The sequence below is a fragment of the Choloepus didactylus genome, chromosome 17, assembly GCF_015220235.1.
Source record: "Choloepus didactylus isolate mChoDid1 chromosome 17, mChoDid1.pri, whole genome shotgun sequence".
Lineage (NCBI taxonomy): Eukaryota > Metazoa > Chordata > Mammalia > Pilosa > Megalonychidae > Choloepus > Choloepus didactylus.
The window spans coordinates 1,735,223-1,754,415 of record NC_051323.1 but is presented as its reverse complement, the minus strand read 5'-3'; the positions used below and the strand labels follow the sequence as shown (position 1 = coordinate 1,754,415).

Below are 19,193 nucleotides of genomic sequence, written 5' to 3'. Positions count from 1 at the left end.
AAGGTGAGTGTCTCCTAGGAGCCCTACAAGAGGGGAAAGGTGCATCTGGAACCCAAGGACAGATCTGACTCATGCCTCCCCTCTGCAACCTAACAGGAGACCCCCTACCATCCCTGCACTGCCTCCAGACCTACATGCACCCCCTTGTCCCCCACCCACCCCAGGTCTTGGTGCAAGCTACTCCTTCCACCAGGGAATGCCACTCCTTCCAGGTCTTGGACTAGACTTTGCATCACCCATAAGTCATCACCCCAACTTACATCCTTTAGCCTGAGTTCTGCCACCAGGCTATGTTCCTGATTAGAGATCAGATATATAGGCACTGACCAGGCAGCTTCCTCACCCCTCCTAGAAAATGCCCTGCCTTAGAGAAAAAATTTTGTTTAGTCTGCCTCTTCTCTGTTCCAGTCCCAACAGCTTTCTGAATAAGGTGTGATGGTGCTTTCCTGTTTCCTCTAAAGTGTGTGGAGGTCAGTCTGGAGCAGGTGCTCTTTTTTCTTTAAATTCTCCCAAATATTTAGTTATCTCTTCTGCCTTCAATACCACTTTTTTCTCTAAAAATATTAAAGTGTGTTCCCAAACATTTGTTTCCTTGTCTATCTTGTAAGGATTATGCTTACAAGATAAGGGGATTCCTGATAAAGAGGAAGATTAAATTGGAGCTGCTGGAGCCAGAGATAAATCACAAGGGCTTTATCCTTGAAATCTGAGGTAGAGCTTTGAGGAGGAAAGTCTTGTTTCTGCATACTCACACAGAAAAGTCAAGAAGTTTAGAAGGAATGGTTGTATTGACCAGCAGACCTTTTTTTCTGCCCCGTTCAGCATTTCCTGTTCCTCTCATTGGCAATTTCAGAACTTTGCAATGCTCAAAGCATAAATCCTGCCACTTCTAAGGTATTTTCTATCTTCCTATATCAATTGGAAAAAGGTCATCCTTTGTGAACCTCTTAACTTCATAACTTTCCCCTTTCAAAGACATCTATGTTTTAACTCATATCTGCTGGGTTTTCCCCCTGTCTCAGGGGGTATTTCCCCTGTCCTCAGCTAATTCCTATGCTTCCACTTTTTTTTTGAAGGCTAAGGTATAATTCACATACCATAAAATTCACCATTTTAGAGTGTACCATTCAGTGGATTTTAGTATATTCACAATGTCATACAACCATCACCACCATCTAATTCTAGAACATTTCCATCACCTCAAAATGAAACTTCATACCCATTAGCAGTCACTCCCAATTGCCACTTCCTGCATCCCCTGGCAACCATTAATCTATTGTCTGTCTCTATGGATTTCCCTATTCTGGATATTTCATAAAAATGGAATCATGCAAGGCATGGTCTTTGTGTCTGGCTTCTTTCACTTTGCGTATTGTTTTCAGATCATCCATGTTTTAGCATGTATCAGTACTTCATTCCTTTTTATGGTTGAATAATATTCCTTCATATGAATGTACTTTTAAAAATCCATTGACCAGTTAATTGTCATTTGGGTGTTTCCATATTTTGGCTATTATGAATAATGCTGCTTGAATATTCATGTGCAGGTTTTTTTGTGGACATATGTTTTCATTTATTTTGGGTAATACCTAGGAGTGGAATTTTGCTGGGTCATATGGTAAAATAACTTTAACTTTTTGAGGAACTGCCATACTGTTTTTCATGGTGGTTGTACCACTTCACATTCCACAATGTATGAGTGTCCCAATTTCTCCACATCATCACCAACATTTGTTATGGTCCTTTTTAAATTATTATAGGCATCCTAATGAATGGGAAGTGGTATCTTGTGGTTTTGATTATTTGCATTTCCCTGATGACCAATGATGTTTGAGCATCTTTTCATGTGTTTATTGACCATTTGAATATCTTCTTTGGAGAAATGTCTATTCAAGTCCTTTGTCCATTTTTTACTTTGGTTATTTGTCTTTTTATTGTTGAGTTCTAAGACTTCTTTATATATTCTGGATATCAGACCTTTATCAGATATATGATTTGCAAATAATTTCTCCCATTCTGTAGGTTGTCTTACTTTCTTGATGGTGCCTTTTGAAGCACAGGAGTTTTTGAATGTTGATAAAGTCTGATTTCTCTAATGTTTCTTTCTTTTATTGCTGGTCTTTTAGTGTTATAGCTAAGAAACCAAGGCCTAAGTCATACAGATGTACACCTATGTTTTCAACTCATATTTAGGTCTTTGATCCATTTTCAGTTAATTTTTGTATATGGTATTAAGTTGGAGTCCAAATTTATATGTGCCATGGCCATGAAGGCTTGCATCTTATGGACCCTCTTTCCATACACACCTTATGGTATCTCAGTATCTAACATAAATGCTTGGTGAAATGTGGAATGAATGAATGCATATTGGAATCACCAATAAATGAGACTTGTCTTGTTCTCCCAAGTGTGCAGAGGGCTGGGGAAGGAAAACCAAGCTCAGAACTCATTTAATGAAGGATAGCTAGAGGTCATGGTAATTGCTTCTCCTCACTTGTTGCCTACTACATTCCAGAACATGTCCCTCTACACCTTAATTCTCACCAAAGTCCTATGAGGACTATGGCGTTTTTCATTTTCCTCATTACAGTGACCTGATTTTCATTCATTAGATATTGTTTGGACAAGAACTATTCCTTGAAATTCATCCTACAAATACAAAATTTTCTCCCTTAGTCTGACTTAGGCATTCCCATACATTCCCTACTTCCTCTTTTAGCCTATTTCCCCTGCTACCTTCAATTTTCTGTTGACTCTTTTCCTTCTCTTGACTCAACTTACTCTGCATGGCCACCACCCCACTCACCACACTGGTTAACTCAGTTCTACTCTCCCTTACCTTCTACTTACCTCCTACTACTTAGGTTGTAACGATGATATTGAAAAAGACCTGCCAGCATCACATACTACTAAGACATCATTAAGAGAAATCAGGATCAAGCCTTGTTCATGCCAGGCAACTCAGGCCAAGTTTCAATCAAGCAACACAGTTCTGACCTAGTTTATATTTGGAATGCAAGGACATTAGAGGATTTGCTTTCTGAGATATGTAGTGGCTTAAATCACAAAACCAATGACATACACTAGGTAATATTTAAATGGTACACAAAATTTGACTATTTGATCTTTGTGCCTTTTAAAATTATTAAAAATTTTGTGAGACAGTGTTTCTGAAAGCTCAGACCTGTGTTGATTTTTCCTGCTCTCCCCAACAATGACTGGAGTCTTGGCCCATAAAAAAAATCATTTTTATACTTGGTTTCAAAATAAGCCCTGTGTTCATTCACAGCTGTTTATTTTTTCTTTCATTCAAACTTGGAATTTCTTGTTTTAAAGGCTGAAAAAACAGGTAATTAAGACTTTGTTCTGAGCAAAATGCTTTTGAAGAAATGGAGTCACAGGGAGTCATTTCAGAAAGACTCATAGAGCATATTTCCAAGAACCAGAGTTCAGAGGCATGTATGAGCTCCAGGACAGGTTAGAGAGACATTGCAAAAAACAGGCAGGCAATAGACCAAGGAAATATTTTTTTCCCAAAAAAATAGGGTTCAGGCCATTACAATGGTCCAAAAGAAAACTGACAAAAAAAAAAAATGCAGGAACGTAGTGAATTTAGGAGAAGCTTCAAATGAACCCTGTTAGATTCCAGATAATTCCTACACGAGAGAGACCTTATTAATGGGATAAATGCAATCAGAGTTTCAGCCAAGTGACTGGAGAGCAGAGGTTCTGATCCACAGCTGCAGAAATCTAAACCCTTCCCTAGGACTAGTCTCCCCAAAGCCAGAGAGGGTGGGGCAAGGGCAGGGGGGTGGAGGTATGAGTATGTGGAGAATGAGCAACTGATGATTGGCTTGTTATTGTCAGACTACAAAATTTTCCAATCTGGGGAATGTAAAATGGCATCCCATTGTGATGTAGTTTTGCATTTCCATGATTACTAATGAGCTTGACCACATTTTCATAAAGCTTGGCTATTGTTAGACCTCAGGAGGTTGAGAAGCTTTGGTAGGTTTTGTAGCAGAGGCCAGTGGTGAAAGCTGACCAGAGAGCTCTTTCCATCACAGGGCTTCAGGCACATGTGGTGGCAGAAACCCTTGGGGCCAGGTGCTGATACAGCCCCCACACTAGGGACAGGGCATGTCAGCAATTCAGGCCACTTCTTCAAGTGTTGGATTCCTACCATGAAAGGTGAACCCCAGTTCTTCTCCAGAGCCTGGTCCCCCATTTCAGGCAGCTGAGATCTGAGTTTAGATGCCCTCATCCAAGGATCTCCATGGACTGCAGTAAGACAGTAAGACACACACACCCACTTCCACTATACCTCTTCACTCACTCTTTCCAGGCTACTCCACCACTTGAGGCACCTAGCCCAATACTCTTTGAGATAAGACTTGGCCATGCCAGGGCTGATACTGCTGGGACCCTCATGTTCCTCCTGTACCCAGGCACCTGCTTTGTGCTCCCTGGAGGCCCGCAGCCTCCATGGGGTGGAACCTATCCCCCAGTTCTGGAACCTCATCCTCCTAGAGCTTTCCACTGGGTGTTCACAGTTCCTGCTGATGGAACAATGGGTTCCACTCTAGCCCTTTCCTGTTCCCAAGGCCCATCAGTCCTGTGGCTGTCTCCTCCCCAGGTCATCATCTATAGCATTTTCCAATTGCTCAATACTTCAAGGAATTGCTCTTCACCCACATGTTACAGTGACCCTGTATGGAGACAGCCAGCTGGATGGGGTTGATAACTTAGATGGACCAGAGTCCCTTCCAAACCTTGCATCCTTGGCCACGATATATACTGGAGTCCTGCAGGTTTATCAGCACATGAGTTGACACATGGCCAAAAATTGGCCAGGGTCCTTTCCTTAAAAAAGGAGTCAAACAATAATTTCCTGGGTTTATTCTGACAGGTCTCTCCAAAGAAGCAGATATGAACCTAGGAACTGTGGGTGGCCAGTTTTGGCCCACTGGACTGGGGAAAACATGTCTGCAGGGAAACAAATTACTGAGTAGGATGCAATCCAGGTGTGGTGAATTACAACATCTTTCCCATCCCTGACTCCAGTTGTTTAATGGCCTGGGGTTCCATGGGACATCCCAGAATACTTACAGAAAGTTCTCCCTTTTTTGCTTATTTAATAGGCTTCTGTTACTGAAAACTACAAGGCCTAATACTCACAAAACCCCTCCAACTTCAATCCTGCAGTGTTCCCTTGGACTCAACTTAGAATACATAGAAGAGGTTGCATATTTACAGCGTTAAACTGTAAAAACAATCCTGCTGTCTGGAGAGGTAGGACATCAGAAATTAGGATCAGAAGCAGGAACCTGAGTCCTAAATTTCTTATAGTTCCCCAGTGATACCAAATACCTCTGACTCCTACAAGAAAAAAGGCAATAATGGAATCCATCCATTACCATTTAATGCCTGTAAACATAAATATAAAACTCAATCCAACCTCAAGAATTGGTGACAAAATGAAATACCAGCTACACACGATAACCAGTAGGTTTGGCAACACAGAACTATGCACACAAATTAACACTGAAATGCAGAGGATCTTTGACAGCAGAAAAACCACATTTCAGTCTCTTTCTGAGACATCTTCAGTTCTGGGTCAAGAGCTAGGGGTGGAGGTTAAGGTCATGGATCAAACTAAAGAGTCCACCAAACAAAGGCATTAATAGAAGTGTCACAAAGCTGACAGATGGAGAAAAAAATGAAGTAACTCACAATCAGCACCTGCCTCCAGAGCACCCAGTGTCTGGGCCTTCAGAGATGGGGCATCCTTTCTCCTTACAGTAAATGCTGGTCCAAAGGCTCTTGAATCTTTATTTAATAGTCACATATGCTGGCAATACTCAAACACCAGAATTAAAATGAATTAAAACCACTGTGGAGTAAACATTTAACCTCCACCCCACAGACAGACTAGGGTCCTGCTGATCCCCATGACTCACCAGCTTCTTCTGTCCTGATGGTTGTCTGCTAGGACGATTTAGTGCTTGGTCAGCTCCTGCAGTACATGTCTAGAAAGGTAAGGGCCCTTTCCACACCCACAATATCTCTGGCTCTCACATCCAGTCATGTTACAAAAGTAAGTTCATGGATGGCTGACCATACAAACTGCTGTACTAGTTCAATGAGTAGCAAGTTAGTAACATCCAAGGCTCAAAGCACTAATCATCAGTTTTTTATAATAATCCCATGTAGCCTGTTGTGAGAATTACTGATACATAAAGATCTGATAGGAGACTTCATCTACCTGCTACATAGCACAGGTAAGAGAAAACTATATTACCTCATTAGAACAACATATCTATACCCAGAAGAACTCAAAGCAGGGACATGAACAGACATTTGCACACCAATGTTCATAGCAGCCTTATTCACAATTGCCAAAAGATTGAAACAATCCAAGTGTGTATCAACCAATGAATGGATAAAATAAATGTGATATATACATATGATGGAATACTATTCAGCAGTAAAAAGGAATGAAGTACTAAAACATACAACATGGATGAAATTTGAGGACATAATGCCAAGTGAAGTCAGACATAAAAGGGCAAATATTGTATGATTTCACTAATATAAACTAATTAGAATATGTAAACTCAGTCATAAAACTTAGACTACAGGTTACCAAGAAATAGAATAAGGTTAGAGGTAGGGGTTGCCTAATAGGTATGAGTTGAACTTAAATGTATGGAAATGGATAGAGGTGACAGTAGCCTGTTATTGGGATTATAAATAGCTGAATTGTAGGTGAATATAGTTGAAAGGGGTTGTTTAGTCATTTATGTCACCAGAAGGAAAACTAGAGGTTAAAATATGGGATTGTGTAGCAGTGAAATTTGTGGAAGACAATGTGTATGATTAACACTATACATATAAATAAGTTCTTTCATGAGCTAGTACAAATGTACACACTTGTACAAAGAGTTAATAACAGAGTGGTATATGGGGGTAAAGTACCTCTTGCAAACTATGGACTATAGTTAACAGCAGTATCTTAATATTACTTCAACAGTAACAAACGTACCACACCAATTCTAGGGGTCTATAATGGTGGGGAGGTGGTGTTGGTGGTGGTAAGGGGTATGGAGTGGTTTTGGATTCCTTTTTTACATCTGTTATATTTCTTTTTGGAGTAATGAAAGTGTTCTAAAATTGTGATGATTGTACAACTAGGTGATGATACTGTGAGACACAGATTGCATACTTTGGATGGATTACATGGGATGTGAATATATCTCAATAAAACTTGCAGTTAAAAAAGGAATAGAAAGTCCAAATCATGAAAAATTCATTACTTACTTACGCTAACCTGATTCTTATACACCAAGTACCATTCTTTATAACAACCCAGATTTTAACTGGCCCTCCTCTTCTGAGGTGTTTTGCATGCATGGCTTACAGCGTATTCATCAAAACACTCTACCACTTTCAAGTTGTCAGATTTCCATTTAGGGGTTCATATCTACAACTGTTCTTACAGATGGTTTTTGCTGAATTTATCATGTATATTACCCTGTTTCTGTCCATTTTGATGCTAACCTTTTTTCTGCCACTAAGAAGTGGAGGAAAATGCTGTAGAAGTTCTTGCAGAATGTGAGTTTTGAGGGTAATGAGGTGAAACACACACAAGTGAATTAGAGCAGAGGCACAGCAGGACAAGGGGCAGCAATTCTGCAGACTGTACTTGGGAGAACAGAGCTGAAACTGTGATACTTATCAACACCCCCAGGCATCTGGTGGGAGAATTAAAGGACACACTGGCTAATCAATATTGCTCCAGAGGACTAAAAATGCCTTTAAAGCATGTTGACAAGGAGTCACAAATTCAGAAATACCCTCCACAAAATACAAACATATCTATCTACAAAAAGCTGCTAAAAACTATGACCCTGTCTCATCTGGAGTCCTCTCCTTTGAGCGGAAGGACCTGCCCCTCCCTCACCATACTCTGCTTGGTGCTGGGTTGTCTAATAAGAGGAAACTTGGAGGTTACTATAGGTGCTACAATCCCTAACCTCTCCTTTAGAAACTGAAATTAAATACACTGACCTTGGTTTTAAGAACAGAACCTATATGTATTGTCCTATGTCACTACGTATCTCCTTAGTCCCTATTTCCCTCCAAATTCACAGGGGTTTATTTTTTTTCCAGATTATCTTTTAGAAAAATGAATTTTACATATGTCATCTCCTTAGTATGATCTCAATAGCTTGAATGTACATACCAGTCTTGACTCATTCTTTAACAAACTTTCACTTGTATTTCTAAGGTTTTTCTGCTGTGTGAATTATCTGATGTTGAAAGGGGTACTTTTTGGTGAAAGTTATCATACCCTTCACAACAGAACAAAAACATTTTGAAGAGGCCCAAACAAAAATAAAGAACAAAACAAAAATTTTAACTCCCTCACACTTGAAAGTGCAAGCCTATATGAGGTTAACAGAGATTATAAAAAAGGGAAGAAAAGGCAAGTAAGTGGTCAAATGAATTATGTAACTGCACTTTGAAGTTTGGTGCTATAAAAACATTATATAAATAGTTATATTTAAGTGGTACTTGTTTAAAGCACAAGCAGAGAGCAACCCTTGGAATGTTTACCACATAATTCAGAAGCCTACCTTAGCAGCTTATTGGGAAATGGTTAACTCCCTTAAGAGCTGATCATCCAAAATGAGTCATAAAGTGATTTCTTTGTCCCTCCCCAGTATAACTCTCATAATGTAAAGCAGTGAACAATTTATCCAATAAAGCACTCTCCCCTATGAACTTTATGTTGAATAAAAGCTGATTGTGCACTAAAGAGTTCCCCACATTTATTACATGCATATCACATGTGAATTTCATGAATTTTCTCATGGTTAATAAGAGTTATTCCCTGACTGAAAGTTTTTCCACATTCATTACATGTATAAGTTCACACTTCACTGTGAATTCTCTGATGCCGAATAAGGTGAGAGTTTGTCGAAAGGATTTCCCACATTCAGTGCATTCACAGGGTTTCTCTCCAGTGTGAATTCTCTTGTGTTGAATTAGGGATAGGCGGGCACTGAAGGACTTTTCACATTCATTGCACATGTAAGGCTTCTCTCCAGTGTGAATTCTCTGGTGCTGAATAAATTGTGAATGCTGACCGAATGCCTTGCCATACTCACTACATTCATAAGGTTTCTCACCAGTGTGAATTCTGTAATGTTGAATGAGAGAGGAATGAACATTGAAGGCTTTCCCACAATCACTACACTCATAGGGATTCTCTCCAGTGTGAATTCTTCGATGGCGGATAAGGTGTGCACTCTGGCTGAAAGCTTTCCCACAGTCACCACACTCATAGGGTTTCTCTCCATTATGTATTCTCTCATGCTTAATTAGGGTAGAAATTTGTCCAAAAATTTTCCCACACTCTTTACACTGATAAGGTTTCTCTCCAGTGTGACTCCTCTGATGCTGAATAAGGTGTGAGCCCTGGATAAAGGCTTTTCCACATTTATGACACTCATAGGGTTTCTCTCCATTATGTACGCACTGATGTTGAACCAGGGAAGAAAGCACACTGAAGGCTTTATCACATTCATTACATTCATAGGGCTTCTAACCATTGTGTGTTCTTTGATGATGAATAAGATTAAAACTCTGACTGAAAGCTTTTCCACACTCATTACATTTATAGGGTTTCTCTCCAGTGTGAATTCGTTGATGCTGAATAAGATGTCCTTTTTGACTGAAGGTCTTCCCACACTTATTACATCCATAAGGCTTCTCTCCAGTATGAATTCTCTGATGCTGGATAAGAGATAGTCGAGCACTGAATGATTTTCCACACTCATTGCAGAATATGGCTTCTCTCCAGTGTGAATTCTCTTATGCTGAGTAACTTGTGAGCGCTGCCAGAAGGATTTCCCACATTCATTACACCTATAGGGTTTTTCTCCAGTGTGAATTCTCTGATGCACAATAAGTGTCCGGTTCAGGCTAAAAGATTTTCCACATTCATTACATTCATAGGGTTTTTCTCCTGTATGAATTCTTTGATGTTGAATGAGAGATAATCGTGCACTGAAGGCTTTGTTACACTCATTACAACCATAAGGTTTCTCTCCAGAATGAATTCTCTGATGCTGAACAAGGTGTGACTGTCTACTGAAGGCTTTCCCACATTCACTACACTTGTATGCTTTTGTTCCACTATGAATTCTCTGATGATGAATCAGATTAGAACTATGGCTAAAAGTTTTCCCACACTGATTACACTCATGAGGTTTCTCTCCAGTATGAATTTTAAGATGCTGAATATAAGATGAGCATGTACTAAAAGCTTTCCCACATTCACTACACTCATGGGGTTTTTCTCCAGTGTGAATTTTACAATGCTGAGTAAAGTATGAATGAGCACTAAAAGCATTGCCACATTCATCATATTTGTGGGGTTTCTCACCAGTATGAATGCTTTGGTGTTTGCTAAGGATAGAGTGCTGATTGAAAATCTTCCCAGATTCTTTACACTCATAGGACTTCTCTCCAGTGTGAGCTCTATAATGCTGAGTAAGTGTTCTGTTCTGGTTGAAAATTTTTCTACACTCAGTGCACTTGAAGGGTCTCTCTGGACTATTAATCCTCTGATTCATACTAAGAATTGAACTCTGTCTAGACACTTTTGCAAAAGCATCTGTATGGCAGGCTCTTTCTCCTAGATGTATGCTTTGAAGGTTATTTGGGCATTTATTTTGTTGGACTTTTTCTACACATGATGCAATCTGATGGAGATTTTCCCCTCTAGATACACTAAGATGTTTGACAGGGTTTGAGTCTATAGTGCAGTTTTCCCCAACTGCACTGAATTTCTGGCCTTGAATTTCTATGAGGGTTTTCACATGTGTCACTGTCACTAGTCTGAAACTTCTCTTCTGGGAGGATCCCTTAACTCCTTCTGCTGCAAATTTTTCCCAGTAATTCTGTAACTTTCCTTCAGTTTTACTCATCTCTTCAAAATTAGGTTCCCTGGAAATATTCCTTACTTGTTTTGATTGTTCTCTCTGTAATTCCATTTCTTCAGAAATTTCCTGCTTTGGAGTTGAATCCTTTTTTTCTATCCTGGAATCATAACCTGAAAGAATGAAGATAATATGAGTCACTTATGCTTTATTTTGGGACACTTAGAGCAGAAATGGGAATATTTATATGAAACAAATATGTCCTGGATTCTTGGAATTAAAAAAAGAACACACTGGGAAGTGGAAATAGAAGAGAGGAAAGGGCAAGAAAAGTATGACACCAAAACAATGAAAGTTGTTGTGAGAAAGAAAGAAGGGAAGGAGGGAGGGAGAAAACCCAAGGTCAAAGGCTTACATCTGCAAATAAGATAACCAGGCACAGATGGAGCATGAACAGCAGAGCATAATCTGAGGGAGAAGAGCTCTCAGGGAGGTAAGGAGGTCAAGAAAGGAGTGGAAGAAGGGAGTGAACTTGGAAAACCAACACTTTGGCTATTCATGTCACTGCTGCATACCTTATAAACAAGGTATCTTTGTGTGGCTTATACATAATAGGTATTCAAATAATTGTTGAAAACTTATAAATGGCTCATGATGAATGAAGTGTAAAACAGAGTAATAGGTGATAGGAAAAATGAGCTGATCTGGACAACCTGGTTTCACAGGAGCAAATTAGGAAAAATAGAGAAAAACAGACACACAGAAGCAACCTACTCATTAGAATAGCAGAGATAGCACAAGGCAAAAAAGCCAAATGTGTCCAAAGTCCCACCCTATACATTACCAGTGAACAAAAATGCCTAGAAATTTGTGAAAACCATCATATATCTTGATTCTGAGAGACCTAATGGAAGTAAGTTTACCAAAAAATCACCAAGTAGCATGGTTTCAAAGATTGTGGGAAGGACAATCAAAGTCAGAACAATGAGAAGGTAGGTCTGTTTTGAGATATCAGGAAAGCAAAATGGAATCACCTTTTCTTAAATAGTGACATTACTAGAGCTGTAACAGGGGGCTACTTTTATAGGGTTTAGCCAGATCAGGGACACTGAGCTGAAAATGTTAGTTTTATGGGGTCTAAAATTGGACTAAGCAGTCTATTTTAATAGACTTCTGTGAACTACTCACATTACTTCACAGGAATTATTTTTATTATCCAAAGTAGGAAAAGGAAAAATAAATTTAATAATTCACTTTACAAACCCAGCAGCAACTTGAAGGGGCTGTTTCAGTGTGTTAGTCAGGGTTCTACAGAGAAACAAAACCAACAGAATGGAGATATATATGAGTATTATAGGAATCAGTTCATGCTACTTTGGGGAGTGGCAAATCCAGATTCCAAAGGGCAGGCTACAAGTTGGAAACTCAATGAAGGTGAAGCTGAATTCTCCAAGAGAAGCTGCAAGTTGGGAATGCCCATGAAGGAAAAGCTGCTATCTGGTGTACAGATGGAAAGTCTTCTTTCAAATTGCTGAAATTATCAGTTCTCCCTTTAAGGCCTTCAACTGAAGAAACTTCTCTCATTGCTGAAGTCAATCTCCTTTGTTGATTGTAGATGTGATCAACTGACAAATGATTTCAATCCACAAAATACTCCTACAGTAGCATTCAGGCTATTGCTTGCTTGACTAAACTACTGGACACCATAATCTAGTCAAGTTGACATGTAAAACTGGTCATCAAATTCTGGATGATTAAATCTGAATTTCTGTGGTTTGGACATCTGAGGAGTCAGCTTCCTTAAGGTCTCAGGACTAGAGTCTGAACAGACGATCCTTACCAAAGGTACAATTTACCAGGTAGGAAGCAGGATAAAGAATGTGAAGAAAACAAGAAGCCACAGAACAGAGTGAACTGCAAATCAAGAAGCAATGTCTCACACTCAGGTACAAAAGCCAAGCCTGCTAGAAATGGCTCATGTTGCACTTGAAGGCAATCTGGGACCCAGGAAGCTGAGAGAGTGGTCACTGTCATCTCTCTCCTGGTTTGCACTGATATAACTACTGGTGTTTTAATCAGTAACATTACATAACCAGACCTCTTTTGAGAACTCAAGATTTTTCCATCTCTTCATATAAGAAAAGATGCATAAGAAACTTAAAATAGGTATAATTATGTTTTTTGACCTTAAAAATTACCGTTCTAGCTCCAGCTCCAAAGAAGGCACCTTTAATTCCATACAGAGAAGGATGGGTAGCTCCACCTGTGCATCAGGATGTCATTCTTGCAGGTGTGCAGCAGCATCTTGGTGCCTATGTCCTTTGCATACTCTTCCATGTCAAAGTCAATGTTGTCATAGAGCCTAAGCTCTTTGTTAGTCATGGGGGCCACAGCTTCACTGATGCCAGAGATGAGGATTGTCCCCTTTTTATCTGAGAGCCCATCAAGGTAATGGGGTTTGTCATGGTTTTGTGCACTAAGCCCCCAAACAGATCAGAGTGGAGGTCCCTGTCACTGCGCTCCATTTCAATGAAAAAAGCCTATTTGGCACAGGGCTTCTTCTATCCCAGCCAGTAATTGTCAGAGATGCAGACATAGTCCTCATCCTGAAAGGTGTCCTTCCAAGCAAAAACCAAGTCATCCAGGCCTTAGGAACCAGATTCTTCTGTGCCTTCCAGGCAAAATCTGATGTTGACAGAAACTTCCTGATTTGTTTCTGAAAGACTTCCAGGGCGTTCATCCGGCCAGGGACTGGCCCCTTATCCATGGCTGAATCTCTTCCATACAATTTCCTATTTTGCTCCACCAAGGTGAAGGGCTTGCTGTTCCAGCCATCTTCTAGGGCTGTGGACTGCACATCCATGTGCCCATAAATACACATGGTCTTCTTTGCATCTGAGTCCAGTTTGCCAAGTTAAATGTAAGTGGGATCTCTGAGCCATTAGGCATCCCAATATTTATTAGCTCCCTCGTGCCACCCAATTTCTTGATGTTTGCAGCTGCAAGTTCTATCTTCCTTTTGAATTTACCTCTCTTCTCAGGCAATGCAGACACACTCTGGATGGCCACCCATTCAGCAAGTTTCTTAATGTAGCCAACCTGATTTTTATCAGTGTACTAAAACAGGCCAGTGAGGACCAACAGTTTGCAACCAGGATTCCATTACCACAGAGGAAATAGTCACTGCAAGGATCCCACAACGTCAGATCCCATTTCTAAGGCCATAAATCAACACAGCAAACAAGGCATGTGGGAGGAGAGATGATAAATTCAGCTTAATAAAATTGCTGATCTTAGTCCTCACTCAGACTCCCAGGAGGAAGCCCCACACAGGACTGAATGCTCTCTTCCTGTCATTAGCAGGATGGGGCTGCTGGACACTTACAGGATGAACTGGTTGAACAAGGGCCAGGCTCCTCCCACCCATAGAATCCCAACCAGGGCTGTCCCAGGGCACCACACTGTGGATCTCCAGGGCACAGGTGGGACCTTCAGGATTTGGTTCCCATTATGGAACCCAACCCTGACCTAACCCACCTGACCCACAGACCAAAGCACTGGCTCTGCCCCAATGACAGGTGTCCACTGACCCAGCCCAGTCATGGCCAGGAACACAGTGCCTTGGCCACTGCTCACAACCTCATGCACAGCATGACCCATGCCATCTCCTGGGACCCTTCCTGTGCAGAACTGCTCCCTGGCCCAGACAGACCCTGATATATATTTTTTTAAAAAAACAGCAAACATTTTATTGATTTAATTGCAAGAAAATATAAAATTCCATCTCTAAAAAGTAACAAATTCAAAAGCAACTGTGAAAACAAGTTTTGCTGGATGCCCATTGAATAGTTAATATGGTCAATAATTCTTACACATCAAAACTCCACAGGAGGAGAATCTAAGATGGTGGCTAAGACAGGGTACCTCCATGAAAAATACTAAATAAAAGCCATAAAGTGACCCAGAACACCAGTTCCAGCGATGCACCAGCCAGACAAGGTCTGCTAAATCCACAGGGACCTTGCATTTGGTGAAACCGGGAGTCTGCATTCTGAAGCGAGTAAGCTGGCGGAAAGTCCAGCAGCCACGCTGCGGTGTGCAGAAAATGCAGGTTGGCATTTGGAGACAGACTAGTTCTGTAAAAAAAAAAAAAAAAAAAAAAAAAAAAAACAACCTGGGAGCGGCTGCAGATATGGCAGTGAGAACTGCGCAGTGAAGCACTGCAGGAGCATGCTGTAGCCAATGCCTCAGTGTCTGGCATGGAGAATACCCCTCCCCACACCTGCTCCTGATTGTCTCCAGGCCAGGGAGATAGAGGGGAGTCAAAAGGAGAAAGAAACCATGCTCCTTGCAGATATCTCCCTGGGGGGCTTCAGACACTCCTGCCCAGGGACAGAGCCAAGTCCCAGAGACCCACCAAGAGTGTTTCCCACAATGCCATGCACATGCCACAATATCGGCTGTGGACAGTGGCCTTTAGTGAATGCATAGCTAATTGTCCCAGAGCTGGGAAGGTGGAGCTGTGCAAAAAGGGGGAAATTAACACACTCCATTCAACCATCTTTATAGCAGGCTGGGAATGCCCCTGCATGGCCCAGCAGCCCAGGGCTTCCCTGGAGGCTGGCATGCACTTGTGATGTGGCACAGCCTTCCCTCAGCAGAGGTCCTGGAAGAGCACAGCTTGGAAGGGGGACCCACTTGAAAATCCCAGGGACCCTACACCAATACCAAGGACTTCTGTGCCAGTGGCAGAGACAATCCATGGTGAGACTGAAATGAAGGCTTAGACTCTTGTAACAGCCTTAAATCTCTGGGAACACCTGGGAGGGTTGATTATTAAAGCTTCCCTGTCTCCCTAACCACCCAGACACATGCCCCACATTCAGGGCAGACAGCACCAACAACACACCCAAACTTAGTGCACCATTTGAACCCCACAAGAATCAGATCCCCACATACCACAAAGACAAAGTCAGGGAGAACTAACTTGAGGGGAATAGGTGACTCACAGATGCCATCTGCTGGCTAGAAAAAGTATATGCCAACAAGCTGTAGACCTGAAAAATTAGATATCGGTATTACATCCAGAAAGAAACCTATCAAGTAAAGCAAATTCCTAGAGGCCCAAAACAACAGAAAACCTTAAAGCATATGATAAAACCAGACAATATGGAGAACCAAACACCCAAATCAAAAGATCAGAAGAGACACAGTACTTGGCACAATTAATCAAAGGCCTAAAAGCAAACAAGAGCATGGCACAGGACATAAAGGAACTGAAGAAGAGCATGGCACAGGGTATAAAGGACATAAAGAAGACCCTAGAAAAGCATGAAGAAGATATTGCAAGAGTAAATAAAAAAATAGAAGATCTTACGGAAATAAACCATTAGCCAAATTAAAAAGACTGGATACTCATAATACAATATTAGAGGAAGCTGAACAACAACTCAGCATCCTTGACAACCACAGAATGGAAAATGAAAGAACAAAAGAAAGAATGGGGAAAAAATCAAAATGGATCTCAGGGATATGATAGATAAAATAAAATGTCCAAATTTAAGAATCATTGGTGTCCCAGAAGGGGAAGAGACGGGTAAAGTTCTTGAAAGAGTATTCAAATTAATTGTTGGGGAAAACTTCCCAAACCTTCTACACAATATAAATACACAAAGCATAAATGTCCAGCGAACTCCAAATAGAATAAATCCAAATAAACCCACTCCAAGACATATTCTGATCAGACTGCCAATACTAAAGAGAAGGAGCAAGTTCTGAAAGCAGCAAGAGAAAAGCAATTCACCACATACAAAGGAAACAACATAAGAGTAAGTAGTGACTACTCAGCAGCCACCATGGAGGCAAGAAGGCAGTGGCATGAAATTTTTAAAACTCTGAGAGAAAAATTTCCAACCAAGAATACTTTATCCAGCAAAACTCTCCTTCAAATTTGAGGGAGAGCTTAAATTTTTCACAAACAAATGCTGAGAGATTTTGCTAATAAAAGACCTGCTTTACTTCAGATACTAAAGGAAACCCTACCAACAGAGAAACAAAGAAAGGAGAGATATAGAAAAATTTAACAGACATATGTAGAACATTACATCCCAAATCACCAGAACACACATTTTTCTCTAGTGGTCACAGATCTTTCTCCAGAATAGACCATATGCTGGGACATAAAACAAGCCTCAATAAATTTACAAAAAAAAAATTGAATATATTCAAAGCACATTCTCTGACCACAAATGGAATACAAATAGAAGTCAATAATTTTTAATTTGTAACTCCACTATTTACTTCCTACAGGATATAAAATACATAAACTCTAATGACAAATCAGTGGCTTTGGACTCAATGTATAATATGTAATTTCTGACAAGAACTACATAAAGGTGGGGGAATGGAGTAGTATAGCAACATAGTTTGCATGTCCTATTGAAGTTAAGTTGGTATCAAAGAAAAACAAGATTGTTATAGATTTAAGAGGTTAAATTTAAGCCCCACAGTAAGCACAAATAAATTAACAGAGAATATGACCATAGAGATGAAAAGTAGAGTATGGGTTATGAGAAGTGGGGGAAGGGGCAATGGGGAGTTAAGAAATGAGTGTAGGTTTGCTGTTTGGGCTGAAGGGAAATTTCTGGTAATGGATGGTGGGAAGGTGATAGCATTACAACATTCTAAATGTAATTAATCCCACTAATGGAATGCTAGGGAGGGGTTGGAATGGGAAGATTTAGGCTGTATATATGTTTCCATGTTTGAGAAAAAAAAAAAAAGAAAAAGACAGCTTAAATAGGCAATGATAATTGAATGCCAAGGATGATCCTGGATGGGATCTGAGGATGGAGGAGAGGAGGCTCAAACGGACACAGTTTGGACGTAAGGAAAAAAAAAAGGAAATATAGAATGTAAGCTTTTTATCAATGTTGAATTTCTTGAACTTCTTAGCTGCGCTTAATGGGAATTCATACAAGAATGTTCTTGTTCATGGGAAATGTATATGTGAATTATACTGTTTGTTCAGGGGTGTGTGCAGCCTGCTTTCATATGTTCAGAATACAGAGCAATAGATGATGGATGATAGGGAGGGAGGGAAAGAAAGAAATGGTGATGTGACAGCATGTTGAAGTTGGTGGATCGAGGTATCGGGGGAGGGGGGTCAGGGTATGCTGGAGTTCTGTGTATGGGTTTTGTATTGTTTTTGCAACTGTTCAAGTAACTTTGAATTTATTTCAAAATAAAATTTAAAAAAAAAATCTCCACAGGAGTCTGTAGCATAAGCTGTCCTTGTATCTCACAGTTAGCATTTGCAGAACTTTTTGGTTCTAGTAGTTAGCTCAGGGCACCCAGTCTTCAGAACAGTCATTTTCCTCTTTATTATGTAACTAACTCCAGACCATTTAGAATTTCTGCCATTATGGAAACTTCTCTGATCGTGTCTATTGAGCTGAGTTTCTCATGGGCAGAGGCTCAAGGGGGTCACCGCTGTCACATTCTCCAGGCAGCTCAGGACAGAAGAATGGATGCAAAGGCTCCAAAGAGGAGAGCTATTTGTATAGACAAGGGCATCATTTCTAAGATCAAAAAACTTGGTATCTTCCATCTCTATATCTAGGAAAATTCCCAAGCGGTCAAGGTCAGGATTGCAGAAATTCTGGTCTGTGGGAAGGAACTAGGGTAGATAGCATTTCCCTTCATGCTGATGATCCAGAAGCCAAGCTCAGAGGATAAATTGCTTTTCTCCTTTCTGTTCAGATTCCTTGCAGATGCCTAAAGTCCACTCCTTTCTCTTCCCCAGTTCTACATCACAGTAATGGTGGCCAGAGGAGGAATGTGGACGTGCGCTGGACACAGGCCATATGGGTGAATCTCTCACGATGTTCCAGTAGGTTGTGGCAGATCTTCCCACACTGGACACTCCCTAGGTCATCAGAGAGGATGAGGAAGGAGTTGGTGGTGGCAGCATCTACGTATACTCTTGGGACTACAGGATTTCATCACTTAGGTGCAAACTTTGCACCAGTAGGGGGCCATGATGCATTATGAGAAGAGTCAAGGCTTGAATTTGCCATTTTTCCAGAGGGGGTCTCTCATTTACTTCTCGACACAGAGGGCAGGCTAATTTGGAATCCCCCCATCTAGCATCCAATTTTGAATGCACTTATAACAGAAGGTATGCACACAGGAGAGAGAAATGGGATTGGAGAAAAATTCCAGACAAACAGAACATGTTGCCTC

General features: G+C 40.6%; 1 protein-coding gene and 1 pseudogene across 2 annotated transcripts in view; both read right to left on the bottom strand.

The window, feature by feature from the left end:
• Positions 1–19,193, bottom strand: part of LOC119512376 (zinc finger protein 252-like) — a 73,313-nt gene that overhangs the window by 19,403 nt on the left and 34,717 nt on the right. For both annotated transcript variants that reach the window (XM_037807001.1, XM_037807000.1), the window contains exon 5: positions 11,034–11,122. In XM_037807001.1, coding sequence (XP_037662929.1) covers positions 11,034–11,122 — 89 coding nt within the window. The remainder of the gene's footprint in view (positions 1–11,033; positions 11,123–19,193) is intronic.
• Positions 13,061–14,090, bottom strand: LOC119512274 (annotated as a pseudogene).